General features: G+C 42.9%; 1 protein-coding gene across 1 annotated transcript; it reads left to right on the top strand.

Moving 5' to 3' along the window:
• Positions 1–2,433: 2,433 nt before the first annotated feature.
• Positions 2,434–11,628, top strand: LOC115111131 (inhibin beta B chain-like). The gene is made up of 2 exons (XM_029637010.2): positions 2,434–3,217; positions 8,718–11,628. Exons 1-2 carry the CDS (start codon positions 2,836–2,838, stop codon positions 9,545–9,547), a joined length of 1,212 nt encoding a protein of 403 aa, XP_029492870.1. The 5' UTR covers positions 2,434–2,835; the 3' UTR covers positions 9,548–11,628.
• The last annotated feature ends 5,321 nt before the right edge of the window (positions 11,629–16,949 follow it).

The raw sequence follows: 16,949 nt of genomic DNA, 5'->3' as shown, positions 1-16,949 counted from the left end.
ATGTTAAATAAATAGTCTCTCCATTGCCGCATTATGAGGTTAGTACAGGGTTATTACAGGAGGAAATCAGGTTATGGGTCCACCTTCTCTTCTCCATCAGTCTAGCATGGGTGTCAAACATGCAGCACTGTAGGCATTTTCGACATGTCAATGGGCCCCACTTGTGCTCCCATCAATATCCTCTCAGATTAGTAGAAAGGATTTCATGTTGGAGAAGAAGTTCACACACAAGCAATGAATGAACACAGTCAAGTGGCTACAGAGAAGCCTTTACAGAAATGACCTCATGGGCAAAATGACTTTGACCCCTGGTCTGAAGGCTCTCTCTGTCAATCATGATGGAGACCACTGAATATGGGCATGATTAAGAGTGTAATAGGCCTATGAAGCAGAAGCCCTGTTGAGTCATGTTGTTTTGACCCGATTTGTGCAGTGGTATAGAGTTCAGCTTAATGAATGACACACACACACACATAAACATGCCTGTGTCCCTATGCCTAATCCACAACCATTCTTGACCGTTGGCTAATGCAACAGTTCACTTGACCCACTCACCTACATCAAGGTCTGGACGTTTTGACATTTTTAGACAGCCTTTGCTTTCTGATCAGCGTCTTGGTACTGTCATCAAAAATAATCAACAGAGATTTTTCAGATTAATGGCTCAATAGTGTAGTGGATGTTTCAACAAAGGGTGGCACTGTTTATTTTATTTCTCCTCATACGTAAAAGCAGATAAGTCATAAGTATGTAGACCCATAAGCCTACACACTAAACCGAATCGTTCACTGTCAGTACCTTACAAAAATGTGATATCTAAAGTACATTGGAAGAGAATAACATTTTTAAATGTTCAATCAACCCTATAAACTACATTGTCTCTCACACACACACGCACACACCTGTGTCCCTATGTGACTGTCTAACAAAGCCTGGAAAAGTAAGTATACTGTTGCACAACCCATGACAATGCTAGGCCTATGAAGCAAAAGCACAGTTGAGTCATGTTGTTTTGACCCTGTTTGTGCAGTGGTATAGGGTTTAGAACTCATCTTTATTAATTACATAAATTACTATTACCACCCCCTGCCCCTTCTTTCTCTCCTTCTCTCTCTCTCTCACACACACACACACACACACACAGAGAGAGAGAGAGAAACAGATAAACACACACAGGCCTATGTCTCTATGTGACTGTCTAGTAAAGCCTCTGCCTGGAAAAGTAACTATACTGTTGCCTAATCCACGACCACGCTTGAATGTTGGCTAATGCGCCAGTTCACTTGTCCCACTAACCTACATAAAGGTCGGGACATGTTGATATATTTAGACATCCTTTGTTTTCTGATCGGTGTGTTGGCACTTTCCTCAAAAAGAATAGCAGATTTCTTTCAGATTCTTGCTTTAATAATGTAGGGAAAGTGTTTCAACAAAAGGTGGCGCTGTTTATAAAAATTTTTCCTCATGCGTAAAAGTGCACAGAAAGCACGCGCCTTTCAGTATGAACACTGCATTATGAGTGGTATCCCATTGCAGTCAAGTGATTTGCCTATCCTGAGTTATCTACATACAAAAACAAGTCGTTGGCTTTCGAAACTTGTAGGACCTTACAAAAATCCGATGGTTTAAACACATTGTGTATGTGTGTGATACGTGCGTCCATGTTTATGTTTGTTCGCTTCATCTGTTTATTTCAGACACCATAATACCAACATTTATCAAATCCTTCCAATTTTAGAGCATGAGATGTCTTGCCGAAATAGCCCCACATTTATTCAAAATGACAATCTATCTGTTTAGGCCTATAATACAGTATATTTTATGAGGCAATGAAGTGTACAATTATAATGTAGGGTTAAAATGTGTTCTCTATCGTATTCTACTACTTTTTATTGTAACCATAGGAACGTCTTCTCTCCATCCTCCGCGGCGCTTTCCTCCCAGATAGTTCTAGCAGCAGTGTATAATCCCTTGAGCCCTGTTGGTGGAACGCCCCACGTGGTTTCAACTCCTGTATAAAAACTTTCCGTGTGCCGTGGGCTCCGTGTCGTGATTGCAAAGGAGAACATTGTAAAGATAACAGCATCTATTTCAGGACACAGAGGCAGAGCCGTCGCATACACACACCCATAGGATAGTCTACTCAAACTCACCAGTAGACAAACAAGACAGTGATCTAGGGATTAGTTGGGTATGAATTCGATTGCAATTTAGTTGGATTCCTAAAATTGCGTTTATAGGAGTGATTTGAATGTAAAGGTAACGTCATATTTGGAACTTCACATCAAACGTTTCGTCTCCTGATCAACGGATACAAAGCCCACGTACCGGTGAGATACTAAATGTGGTTTGCAAAGGTTATGGAATATAATAATTCGTTTTGTTAAATTTAAAGAAATGGCATGCCAGACGCGGTAGTGCCATTCATACTACACACCGTGCTCATTTCAGATTCGCCGGTCAAGAAATCCGGTTAAGAACCAACACCTCTGGAATTGTGCTTTAGATGAGAACTGAACTGTAGTGCGCTTCACAAAAAGGACCCAAGCTTTACAGGGCTCGAGAGGAAGCAAATAAGAACATCTGGAATAATCTATTAGCTCCTGACAGCAACCTCTTTGGAATACAAAAACCGCATGGACTCTTTTGGATTACCCTAACTTGTGCATCAATCATAGTTCCATGTGCAAACTATTCCCGCTGGCGCAGAGCTGGATATTTACCAGGATGCTAAACTTGTGAAGTAGCCTAACTCTCTTTCTTTGCTCTCTGTATCGAATAACCAATATTCTTCCTCTCCATCGTGCTTGGGAATTCCAGTCTCAAAAAGAGAAAATGAAAAGATATAATCTCACGTTGGCTTGTTTAATGGCTTGCATCCTTTCCATCTGCTTTACTTTGGGCACAACTGGGGCAGAGACTCAAACCGTGACCCAGGAGTCGTGCGCTTCGTGCGGTATGCCGGAGGCGTCAGAACGGGTGGATATAGACTTATTGGAAGCAGTTAAGAGGCACATCTTGAACAGGTTACAAATGAGAGAAAGACCCAACATCACACATCCTATCCCGAAAGCGGCAATGGTGACAGCGCTGAGGCGGCTACACGCAGGTAAACTACGAGAAGACGGAAGGGTTGAGATCCCCAACCTTGATGGACAGGCTGCCTACAGTAACGAGGGGCAAGAGACTTCGGAGATAATCAGCTTCGCAGAATCAGGTAGCCTAATTATCAATAATCAGAGCATTTATCTAACTCATTTCTCTCCCTTTATTGTTCTGAGTCATGACTCAATTTCAAAAAGTGTAGTAGGAGCATATAGCACATATCCCCTCCGAGGATTCGAGGAATTAATATTCATATCAGGACAGCCATAATTGCGCAGGATACAACCCTACATAATCACGATATAATTGCCTCATAATCGAGATTGAATGCCTCATCTGGTGGGATCTAGTGGGTTTCGTAAAGTTCTCAACCCAGATGTGTGTAGCCTATTACAGCCAATGCCTTTAATGTTCGTTTTCCGTTTTTGAAGAAAGACTATATCCTTAAAATTCAACTGATATACAGCGGTCTTTCACTAAGTCAACATGACACATAACATTTTTCAACTTGCATGCATTCATTCATTCATTCATTCATTCATTCATTCATTCATTCATTCAACAATTCATTATAGAATGAAACCTTAAATGGCCCCCATGTGTTGTATAGGGAATAGTAAAACACCCTGAGTCCCATTTCAGCAGTTAAACGTGTTTAGGCATAGAGCTCTATTTTAAGGGAAAAACCCTTCAATTGGCCATTTATCCAACTTTCTGAGAATGTGTATGTAGCTAAGTCTTAAGGGTCCGAAGATAAACCCCTCCTTTCCCCCTTCACACACACACACACACACACACACACACACACACACCTATTGTCTGTTAACAACTGAAACCAATAATTGCCAGGTTAGTGCAGTGAGAACATCATATTTGAGATGTAGTGTTTGTTTAGCAGAGAAAGCATACCATTAAGAAACAAAGTGAGATGCCGGTCCCACAGTGCAACGCTGTAGCACACAGTATACAATCAGCCTGGATGGGTTCCTAGCTGTCACCCTCCAATAGAAATGATGTAAGCACACTCATGACAAGGGAACAAAAGCAAGGCAATTATTGGGAGAGCACTGTGCATTCTTGCTAAACCCAATATGTCAACATTCAGAACAAAAAGCATGAGAAAACAAAAGAAAACGCTCAGAATAATGCATGAGACATTTGAGTCGTGGGTTCGGGGGATGGAGAGATGGAGGAGGTGGGAGGGGGTGTATGGTGTGCCCATATCTCCATTTTCTAAAGAATGCTTTTGTCATATAAAGGTTCATCCAACCAGGCCTCTTTGCTTTTTTTCCATTATACACGATACCTTTGAGCCTTTGTGCAGCATTGTGCCATGGAACTGGCTTTGCTCCCTGCTCTCTAGACCCCCTCTGCCTTCAGGCCAGCTGGCACTCACCCCCAGAGCCCAGGCTGCCAGCAAGGGCATGGAAAGAGGGACAAGGCCCCTGGAGCAGCCTGGAGAGAGGCAGCTAGACCAGGCACAGGCCGGGACCCAAGCAGAGGGACTTTAATGATGTCACAGTCAAAGATCAAGGTGTGTAGGTAGGGACCTATGGGTGTTTGTGGTGCGCATTACTGGATGGCTGGTAGGGGCCTATGGGAGTTTGTGGTGTGCATTACTGGATGGCTGGTAGGGGCCTAGGGGAGTTTTTGGTAGACATTACTGGATGGCTGGTAGGGGCCTAGGGGAGTTTGTTGTAGACATTACTGGATGGCTGGTAGGGGCCTAGGGGAGTTTGTGGTAGACATTACTGGATGGCTGGTAGGGGCCTATGGGAGTTTGTGATGGACATTTCTGGATGGCTGGTAGAGGCCTCGGGGAGTTTGTGATGGACATTTCTGGATGGCTGGTAGAGGCCTCGGGGAGTTTGTGGTGGACATTTCTGGATGGCTGGTAGAGGCCTCGGGGAGTTTGTGGTAGACATTACTGGATGGCTGGTAGAGGCCTCGGGAGTTTGTGGTGGACATTTCTGGATGGCTGGTAGAGGCCTCGGGGAGTTTGTGGTGAGCGTTACTGGCAAAAAAAGTGTTGATGGTGTGGGACGCTGTCCTCTAGAAAAAGACAGCTATAGCTCTTATCTCTCAGTCAGTATTCAGTCTCATGACCGCCTAGCGGAGCAGAGGCTGAGGCTTGCTGCCAAGGTTCCAGGTGAGGAACAGTGCCAACCACCCGTCTCTTATGACACAGTCTCGCGTACCCTCGCTTTGGCGGAGGGATTCAGTGTCCCGTAACCACGGGAGCGGAGCGGAGTGCAGGGGGAGATGTGTGCATCTCGATTGTCGTTGGTATAGCCGCTTGGACCTGTTGAACTCCCTGTGACTCCGGTCCAAGACACGAATTAAGACTTCATTATTGGATGTCATTAACTCTGGCCCAGTCCTTGGGTTGTGTGCCAAATGGCACCCTATTCCCTAAATAGTACACTATGGGCCCTGGAAAAAAACTGTAAAAAATAGTGCCCTATATAGGGAATAGGGTGCCATTTGGGATGTATCCCTCTCAGGGCTATAGGGCTGGCTGCTGGGTTTACTCTGGGACAGGGTCTTTCATGAAGACACGTCAATCATGCCCTGTCTGAAGCCGCTCATGGAATTTTCCACATCACACTCAATCCAAGTGTGTGTGTATGAGTATATGTCAGGTGCTCTGACTAACTGTAGATTCACCCCTTGCTCATACATCATTATACATGTGCTTTTCCATGTGTAACTGCTTTTCAAAGCTTTTATTAAACCATCAAGAGTTAAGCTTTTTAAGTACAACTTCAAACTCACTCCTCCACCACTACCAGCAAAGCAGCTTACTAACTACTGGCCAAAAGTCCAGCTCTATGGCGCTTTATGGGGCTCTCTGGGGCTCACCCTGACCTGTTCTGCTCTTTTCCCCTCTCCTCTCCTATTTCCCTCTGTGGGAATTGCTGGAGTGCTGAGCTGAGCGTTGTGCCCCAGCAGCCTAAGGGATGCCTGTCAGAGCCGTGTGTGTGTGCATGTGTGTCTGACTGCGAGGCGAGGCTCATGTCAGAGCAACGGTGCTCCGCGCCATTTGGTCTCTGTCGACACAGACTTTGAGTAATGAGCATAGCACCCTGCTACATGCGTGCACACACACTGTCTGTCTCTCTCTCTCTCTCTCTGCCTGATTGCCTACCTTTTCTACCTGCCTGCCCTGTCCTTGTGTTGGTGGCGCAGGTGGAGACACGCTTAGGCAGGTGTAGCTGCAGCAGCACTAGCTCCATCCAGAGAGACAGGTCCACCCAGATGTCAACCTCACCTCCCTTCCCTTCCCCTGCCCTAACCCTGCCTGGCCCAGGAGCACATTGACCCCAGTCACACTAACCCAGGCAGCACACCTCCTTGTTTAACTGGTCTCCTCCATAACCTTCTCCATCACCTCACCTCCTTCCTGAACTCACCTCCCTAAAGCCTGGTTCAAGCACTGGCTATGTGTTTTTGTGGGATTTTCTAAAAGCAAAGAAAAGGTAAATAGTTGAAGTGTTTTCCAGCAGGATGATTCTCAATCCACTCCAGCAACCAGTTTAATGTGGCCAGTCTCAGCTACCCTAAGTTATGGGTCATTCAAAAATGTCTGTATTTTTTTCACTGATGGGATATAGGGGAAAAGCTACAGATACACTCCACCACATATTTTAAAAAAAATATGACAATGCTTCAGTCCAGACTGTATAGTATCTTTGATGTTAGAGATTCAGACTGCCATCTCTCTCCACCCAGCACTTCATTGCCTTACACACAGTGTCACTCAGGGCACAGATAGAGAAACGCCCTGGCCTAGGATCTCCCCTGTTGATCACTGGGAGCTGTTGAGGCAAGCAGCAAGTCATGATATGAAATGAGGCAAGGATATATACTCATGTCCTTGGGCAATGACAGCAGTTAAATCAGGTTAAAACTGTTATTGCATCAATGCCTTTACATCTACACTTCAGATGCATACTTTTCTTCTTAAATGCTTGAGACTGCACCCTGAGGGTTCGGTATCAATATGCTTTGTGCTTTTGTTGTTGCCACAGGGATGGTTGTTTACACTGTATGTGTTTGTGTGTGTGTGTGTATGATAATGCGAGTCTGTGCGTGCGCGTGGTGTGTGGGTGTGAGTGTGTGCGTGCGTGCATTCATTTAAAGTCACTGTTACTGGAGTACTCTGTAGGCATAGGGTCGCTTTACAAAGGACCATCTTTGGTGGCCAGCTGTTGACACCAACTCACGCTAATCAGTTTGCAAACAAAGTAATTTAGCCGCTTCAGCATGTGCTCAGCCGAAGACGATCCTGGCTAACTCTTAAACAGAAACTTCTCGGTTTTCACAGTAATTTGGAAGACATCATTAGGCTTAAAAAAAGATATGGCCGACCCCAAACCCCATTATGCCTTAGACATTTCGAATCTCTTCATTGTTTCATTTTAGAAAGTGGCCAGTGTCATGTAAATGGCTTTTATTTTTGCCTCATCATGCTTTTGGTTAGGAGGGCCACGCGCTTAATTCCAGGCTGCAGCGCGGCTGTCTCCTAATACCTCACTCGGGTCTTTATGCTGTCAGTCTCAAAGGCTCCGGGGAGCTCAGGGGTTTTCATAGCAGTGCCTCACAACACACACACACACACACACACACACACACACACACACACACACACACACACACACACACACACACACACACAGCCCTCAGCGAACTCAATGAACCCCCCGGGGCCCGCGCCTTGTCCCACCCCCCTCCCCTCCGTTCCCCCTCTTCTCTTCTCCTCCATTCCCCTTCTTCCTCTATCTCTGGTTCTGTCGCTAGTCTTCACAATCTGACCTGAGGCCAACTGGGCCTGCTCCCAGAACTGGGCTGTCAGAAGAAACAGCCTATAAGGAACTAGGCTAACAGCATGTGATGTGTGAGAAAGAGAGTGGTGAGAGGAGACAGAAGTGACTGAACTGCTCCCTCCCTGGCTACCTGAACTGCTCCCTCCCTGGCTACCTGAACTGCTCCCTCCCTGGCTACCTGAACTGCTCCCTCCCTGGCTACCTGAACTGCTCCCTCCCTGGCTACCTGCTTCATGCACCTTGTTGTTGTTTGTCCACTTCTTTCTCCCTCTTACAAATTATACTCAGATGTAGTGTTACATTACTTTCATTCACACAGACAGAAGTTGGAAAACTATGTGTTTTACTTTGTGAATTGTGTCAACTTTTCTAACTTGCTCTTAAAAATCATGTTAGTTTATTCTTTTGACCCTTGACTGTACAGCAGCGTTCATCAACTAGATTCAGCTGCGGGACAATTTTTTTCTTGAGTGGATGGTCAGGGGGCGGATGGTCAAGCCCAAACAAATATAATATTTGCTTAAAACTATAAGAATTTCAAACCAAGCTTACATTTGTATACAGTAAAATCATATTGTTACGCGTGTCAGAATACTTTGGAACAAATTTCCAAAATTAAAATCACTTGGAGCTGATTTTCTGGTGTTTTTACAGTCTTTTATGTCCAACAATTATATATATTTTTTTGTGCTCACAAGACATGCAGGGCCAAATAGTTGGGGAACCCTGCTGTACAATATATAGTATATCACTAAACCCACATCCCTCTCTTCTTCTCTCCATCAGATGAGCTGACTTCATCTCAAGCATCTAAGTCCAGCCTCTACTTCCTCATCTCCAGTGAAGGGAACCAGAACCTGTACGTGTCTCAGGCCAACCTGTGGCTCTACTTCAGGCTGCAGCCCACCGGCTCCGAGAAAGGGCCTCGACGAAAAGTCACAGTGAAGATCCACTACAAGGAGGCAGGGACTGGGACTGCAGGTGGAGCCGGGGGGGGAACAGGGCCAGGGGGAGGAGGTCGGTGGACCCTGGTGGAGAAGCGCGTGGACCTTAAGCGCAGTGGCTGGCACACATTCCCCATGTCAGAGGCCGTGAGGGCCGTGTTTGGTAAGGGTGGCCGGCGGCAGGACCTTGAGGTGCACTGCGAGGGCTGTGAGGCGTCCAACGTGGTTCCTATCTTAGTCGACACAGCAGACCCTTCACACAGGCCCTTCCTGGTTGTCCGGGCGCGGCAGGTGGAAGGGAAGCACCGCATCAGGAAGAGGGGCCTGGAGTGTGATGGGAGCAGTGGAGGTCTGTGCTGCAGACAGCAGTTCTACATTGACTTCCGCCTCATTGGCTGGAACGACTGGATCATCGCACCTGCGGGTTACTACGGTAACTACTGCGAGGGGAGCTGCCCGGCGTACATGGCGGGGGTACCGGGATCAGCGTCGTCGTTCCACACGGCAGTGGTCAACCAGTACCGGATGAGGGGCATGAGCCCCGGCTCGGTCAACTCCTGTTGTATCCCCACCAAGCTCAGCACCATGTCTATGCTGTACTTCGACGATGAGTACAACATAGTAAAACGAGACGTGCCCAATATGATAGTGGAAGAGTGTGGCTGTGCCTGAGACTGTCTGTGTTTTTTTTTTTACTTTGAACTTTGAAAGTCAAATCAAACGACTATAGTTAAAAAGTCTTGTACAAAAGGACCTTTTTGTACGATACACATATACCATATAACTAAATATATATATATTTATATATTTAGTTAAATGGCACAAACAAACATGTATTAATGGATTATTTATCTGGCTGAGCGAGGCCAGTTTCTGTCCATTTCATATTAAGAACAGAGTTATGGGAGGAGAAGGGAATGGTTGATCACCAAATTATATTATCTTTCTAGTTGGCCATTTTTAGATGAAAAATAATTGTACTTTATCTCTTCTCTGATGAAGATGGAAAGAAAAGCGCTTATTGACCCAGTGCAGTCAAAACGTGTTTTATATATATTTCCACACTATGTGGTTGGAATAATACTGTGAAACTGTGAAAATTATGATAATGCCCTTTTAGAGTCTTTTGAAAAGACCGCCTGAAATTTCAGCCTGTTTTGGTGGGATGGAGTTTTGGCCTGCCTAGTGACATCAACAGGTGTTAAATTAGTTAATAGACCAATAAGAAAGAGTTCCAAACCTCTCTGACAATAACAGGTCGTTTTCAGTTTCCCCTTACCACTCTGACCACTCCCAGACAGTCGTAGCAACATTTTTCTTTGAGAAATTGCTCTTCGCTAAGAAGTTATTTTTGTTTATTTTTGACCATTTTAATTAAAACAATCACAGTAAAGTACTTAATTGTTATCCAGAAAATATTTGATATTGAGATAAAAAGGGCTGGATTGGACCTTTAAGGAAGCTTACAGGTCCAGGATCAGCCAACCGCACGTTGGCTTCTTCCCCTCCCTGAGTACTGAAGCACACCAGAACATTGACAAAACAAAAGCACTGACAATGACAATTCATCGGATAATACAATTAGAAACACCAGCACTTCCATAAAGACTGTCAAAGACACTATGACTGTCCCATTCGATCCGGTGGAATTATTACAGAAAGTGTATCAACCTGCGCTTATTATTGAATAAAGCCTTTCTGGGACTACACTCCTGTCCAGGTGAGGTGATGACACAACAACAACGTTGTTGACATGTTGTTGTTGACATTGGACCACACGTTCTCTCTTCCTGTCTGTGACCATACTGCAGGCGAGCACTCAGTTGAAAGGTGAAGATGGAACTTTGTGCACAGTGCACAACTACACACACTTCATCCAGAGAAAACAGAGGCCGCACTGCCCCTACTTGTTTCGATAAAGTGGACCTCGAAGTGGACGAGGAGGAGACTCTTGTTATGGGCCAACAGGGCATGATGGTGCAGTGTAGCACTTGCAGACTAAACTCTTTAAATGCACACTCCCACTCTTAATAGCACTTGCATATTGAAATGCCTTCAAAGGGGTACTGAGTGTCCTGTCATAAATAAGTGCCACGTAATTTATGCAATGTATAGTAACCCACCCATGCCCACCTACACAACTCTACCAGACTGAAATGATCTTTCTTCTCCTCCTCTCCTAGTCTTTAACTCCTCTTATCAAATACTTGAAATGTGATCTTTCGCTTCCATTTTTCCAAAGCGAATGATTGTTATGACATTTGCACTGAAAAGTTGCGGGATTAGTTAATAAACAAACTGCCATTGAAAGTTATTTTTCTAGAAGTAAATTGTATTTTTTTTGTACAAATTTTATTTGAACTATTAATGGAACCAAAGAGGCCAATATTATTTGAGCTTATTATTATAATTAGATGGCGAGGCCATCACGTTACTTTCTGTGTACAATGCTGTTTGATCATAAGAGGCCTAATCTACGTATCAGGGTACAATATGATGATTCTATTTCTTAGTTATATTATTTCCTTTCTCTATCTATTTTGTACAATACACATGTGGACACTTCATTTTTCATCTTTAATTCTATTTTTTTTCTCCCGTTTTTCTATTTAATAAAAATATATTTTTTAGTTCCTGTTTCAGAATCATTTAGTCATATCAATGTCATCTGTACAGTTTATGTAAAGTAAAATATGTTTTCTTAAAATATTTTGTAACTTTAAAATAAATGCTTATTCCGCATCATTATCCTATTCTCCAGTGTTGTGGTCAAAATCATTTTAGTGAGTCCTTTCAGGCAGTCAACATTCATCAGCCGCTAGGTATGAAAAGTAGTGGGAGGGGTACACAACAAAACAGAATGTACAAAACAAAGTAATATCAAAAGCAATTTCCATCTTACTGTTAGTGTCAGGACTGTGCCTCTTGCTTACTACAGTAGCTTCCCTATTCCCTCATCATTTGCTGAAGTGGGGAACAGACTAACTGCTTAACATACAGTATAAGCTACTGTCTGTCAGAACAGTACTAGCTGTACCTAGCTGTCCATTATTTGCTGAAGGTAATACAGCTGATAGAGACAGTCACACTGTACCAGGTTCATTCCCGAGGCTTCCCTGTCATTGTTGTGATGATGGTGGGTTGGGCTGGTCTCGTTGGGAAACAGCAGAGATCTGAGAGAGCCTAGATGAAGCAGCGTGTAGCCACATGGCCTTATTACATCACAGCCAGCAGGTTCCCCTGAAAGAGCCTTATCTGACTGTTGCTGTTTATCAGAGCCAGAGGTTAAGGTTTCCAAAATGACAGAAGTAGCTATGTGTCATTACCTTGTGTAAACAGAATGAGCCAACACATTTACCAACGTGTTGAGAGTTTATGTATGATCTCCTTGTACAACATGAGCAAAACACACACAAGCACAAACCATTCAAAACATGCCACGCATTCCCAAAAACATTGTTGGAGATAATTGGTTGAAATGTATCCATTTATATGTGCCAAGTGGATACGCTAGATACCTACGCCTGACACTGGCCTGTTGGGTGAATAGCATGTTGGGACTGCGAAGGAGGAACCGCTCAACTAAACACTTAAACTAGGTGTTAAAAAACATTTCTATATCATTTCATATTATACAAGTTTTATGTTGGTGAAGTTGCCTTGGCTGTTTGAAACATATTATACTTTCTCAGCTTTGGCTTTTCGGCAGACTTTCAACAGATGTGTTCCAGTGAAAATACAGTTACCATTCCTATTTCTTTCACCATTGTGTTTGATCTCAGGATCACCATATAGAGCAGTTCTGAGCTTAATACACAACAGATTGTTCTTAGGTTTGCTGTAATATTGGGGCTTGTTAGCTGTGTAGCTGTGCAGTGGACTTATGCACTTTAGATACCCTTTAAATAAACGTACCATTTCTTCTTAAGACTACGGACATTAACAAACAGTCGGTGTCTTAGGATGAACCTCAAGGCTTATTGTTCCCCTGTTTACCTCACCCTCCAACGCAGGGTGACATTGTGACCTTTGGAGCGACCTGCACTAGGGGCCACCAGCACACACTCATAGGGGGAGTAAAGCGGTGTAGAAGGACTTTGAAGACATGACAACATATTTACAAGCGACTAATGAGCAGAAAGTTCATTAACCCATCACTCTAAGTGATTGTGCTAACTGTGCTCCCTCCGTACACCCCCTTCTTCTACTCTGTTTATGGATGAAACAAAAACAACGAAATATGCTACACTCTAGGTCAACACGTGGGGGGAGGTTGACACAGCAAGTCAACAACGTTAAAGTTGTTCCCTCTGTAGGAAAACAACTAGAGCCTTGTCACTAAACCTACCCCATCCCCCCTCAGCCCCCTTAGCTCCTAAACCCTCACCTCCTCCCCCTTCATCCTCTCACCCCCTCCTTCCTCCATCTTGACCTCCTTTCTTCCAGAGCACTAAGGTACACTCAGGGCCACAAAGCTCACGTTTGTATGTCATTCAGTGGCTAGCCTAGCCCAGCTCTAGCCAGGGTAGGGATCACCTCCACAAAGCAAAAGAGCCCCCTGACCTTTCCTTCAGGAGGGGCAGCACTGGCCATGGCTATGAAAGAGCTGATAGTCCCCTATGCCACATACACTGTAAAAAAATAATCCATATAAAAACAAAACATTTACTGGCCAAAAATTACTGTTACAATTTCCATTATTTTACGGACAGTTCCTTCAAAGAAATGACAGAAAATACTGTATAAACACAGAGTGTCCGTTAATAGATGGAGCTGATATTTGTATAAATCTGTTAAAAAAAATGTTTTTTTCTTATTTTTACGGACATTCCCTGTAATAGATTAAAGGGAATATTTTTTATTTGTTTTTTTTAACATATTTATTCAAATATCTGTCTATTAATGAACAGTCACTGTGTTTATACAGTATTTTCTGTCATTTCTTTGAAGGAACTGTCCATAAAATAGTGGAAAATATACTGTTAATTCTTTGCCAATATATTTTCTGTCTGTATATTTATTTAACCTTTATTTAACTAGGCAAGTCATTTAAGAACAAATTCTTATTTATGGCCAATTGTGCGCCGCCCTATGGGACAACCAATCACGGCCAGATGTGATGCAGCCTGGATTCAAACCAGGGACTGCAGTGATGCCTCTTGCACTGAGATGCAGCGCCTTAGACCACTGCGCCACTCAGGAGACCCAAATATTTGGAAATGTTGTTAAAATAGTGCTCCCTCCATGTACGTATATACACAAAGTTCCTTTTTCTTATTTTCCTCTGTCTATATATCTAATGAAAATGTAGAAAAATTGCAAATGTAGGCTTTGTAAATTTACCGAAACTATTATTTTAAAGACATTTTTCAATTACCATTCAGAATAAGTAGTTAAAAGAATAAAAGAAAACATTTGTTGCAAAAGAACAAACAATAGATTCCTCAATACAACAAATACATTCAATATTAGAAATAGTTCATGTACAATAGCAATGTGTAAACCTTAATAAATCCTTGACCAAAAGTACACATTGATGTTGTCTTTATTGGTGAAAGAGAGAACAAGTTAACGAAAGTCTTTTCAAATTCATAGTAATGAGGGATTAGTGCTCTTTGTGGTCGGGTTTCGGGTTTGATTATAAAAAACATACCATGGTGTTCACATTAAATGCACCTTGCATTATGTGAGTTAAATGCTATAACACAGAATAAAACAATTAATTAAAGTCCCATGATGGTAGTGACCAGGGGTATGCATTCCTGTTCCTGGAGTGCCACAGGTAATGCAGGATTTTGCTCCAACTAGTCACAACACCTGACCAAATGAGCTAATTGATCAGTTCAGAGATAAATTCAACACACCTGTCTTCCAGTTTGGGAGGAATGTGATGCTGTTTTTTCCCCTTCATCTCGGCCTTTGACCCCCGTTCTGGATTGATCCCCAGGAAACTTCTAGAATAAAAAGCAGGTAAAATAACTGTTTGTTTTGGCTGTGTTTCAGATTATTTTGTGCCCAACAGAAATTAATGGTAAATAAATCAAATCAAATCAAATCAAATTTTATTTGTCACATACACATGGTTAGCAGATGTTAATGCGAGTGTAGCGAAATGCTTGTGCTTCTAGTTCCGACAATGCAGTAATAACCAACAAGTAATCTAACAATTCCAAAACTACTGTCTTATACACAATGTAAGGGGATAAAGAATATGTACATAAGGATATATGAATGAGTGATGGTACAGAGCAGCATAGGCAAGATACAGTAGATGGTATCGAGTACAGTATATACATATGAGATGAGTATGTAAACAAAGTGGCATAGTTAAAGTGGCTAGTGATACATGTATTACATAAGGATGCAGTCGATGATATAGAGTACAGTATATACGTATGCATATGAGATGAATAATGTAGGGTAAGTAACATTATATAAGGTAGCATTGTTTAAAGTGGCTAGTGATATATTTACATCATTTCCCATCAATTCCCATTATTAAAGTGGCTGGAGTTGAGTCAGTGTCAGGGTGTTGGCAGCAGCCACTCAATGTTAGTGGTGGCTGTTAAACAGTCTGATGGCCTTGAGATAGAAGCTGTTTTTCAGTCTCTCGGTCCCAGCTTTGATGCACCTGTACTGACCTCGCCTTCTGGATGATAGCGGGGTGAACAGGCAGTGGCTCGGGTGGTTGATGTCCTTGATGATCTTTATGGCCTTCCTGTAACATCGGGTGGTGTAGGTGTCCTGGAGGGCAGGTAGTTTGCCCCCGGTGATGCGTTGTGCAGACCTCACTACCCTCTGGAGAGCCTTACGGTTGAGGGCGGAGCAGTTGCCGTACCAGGCGGTGATACAGCCCGCCAGGATGCTCTCGATTGTGCATCTGTAGACCAGTTAACACTGTCCTTTAGGAGTCATTTTGAGAACTTGGAGTCATTTTATTGTAAATAAGAATAGAATATGTTTCTAAACACTTCTACATTAATGTGGAAGCTACCATGATTACGGATAAACTTGAATGAATCGTGAATAATGATGACTAAGAAAGTCAGAGACAGACGCACAAATATCATACCCCCAAGACATGCTAACCTCTCACCATTACAATGTACCTTTTATAGAGTCAAAAGCTTGATGTAATCATTCATATGCTATGAATTTGGGTGCTGTAATTTCTAAACAATTAACATGATATGGATGAAAATACCCTCAAATTAAAGCTGAAAATGTGCACTTTAACCTCTGCAGTCATTGTATCATTTAAAATATAAACTTTTGAAGTATAGAGACAAAAGGAAAAAAATGCTTCAGTTTCCCAAAAATGTGTTGGCGATTTCATTCTGTACAAGTGATGGGCGTGAATAAGAATAAATTGGAATGAATGGGAGTGAAAAGTCAACTATGGTCAGTGTTCTACTTTAAATAGTTGGGAGAAGAAAATGAAAACAACTCACACTACAAACCCATGATGTTGATGTAGGGGGTGCTTGGGATATTCTGTTCAATCTCAGTTCAATGCAGTAACTAAAAGGCAAAAGACCAAGAAAATAAAAAACCTGTGATCAATTACGTGGACAAAGATATAACAAATAAAAAAACATTTTGAAATAAAAGTTCCTCTAGACTTTCCTTTAAGTATTCTGCAATGCAGGATATCAGTTTTACTGGGTCTTCGCATAGCTCTGTCACCATATTTTGTTTCAAGGAAGTCCTTGATGCTCTTTTCTTTTCTTGAGATTTCCTCAGCCAGCTATGCCATGGAGGGTGTTTGTGATCGGAGAGATGGGCCGCCTCAAACAGGTAGGGCCAATCCTCCATGTGTTCACACTGCTTTCCATGTTAATTGCAATGCACTAGATGCAAATGTTTTCGTATGCATTCTTCAGCTCTGTTTTCTTTTCAATCAGTTCTTCCGTGAGAGTCAAATTACATTGAATTTATCACAGTGGAGCAGGTTGAGAGCTTCAAGTTCCTTGGTGTCCACATCACCAACAAACTAACATGGTCCAAGCACACCATGACAGTCGTGAAGCAAGCACGTCAAAACCTAGTCCCCCTCAGGAGACAGAAAAGATTT

The sequence above is a fragment of the Oncorhynchus nerka genome, linkage group LG3 (genome assembly GCF_034236695.1).
Source record: "Oncorhynchus nerka isolate Pitt River linkage group LG3, Oner_Uvic_2.0, whole genome shotgun sequence".
NCBI lineage: Eukaryota > Metazoa > Chordata > Actinopteri > Salmoniformes > Salmonidae > Oncorhynchus > Oncorhynchus nerka.
The sequence above is the reverse complement of the archived record's forward strand: the minus strand, read 5'-3'. Positions and strand labels throughout refer to the sequence as shown.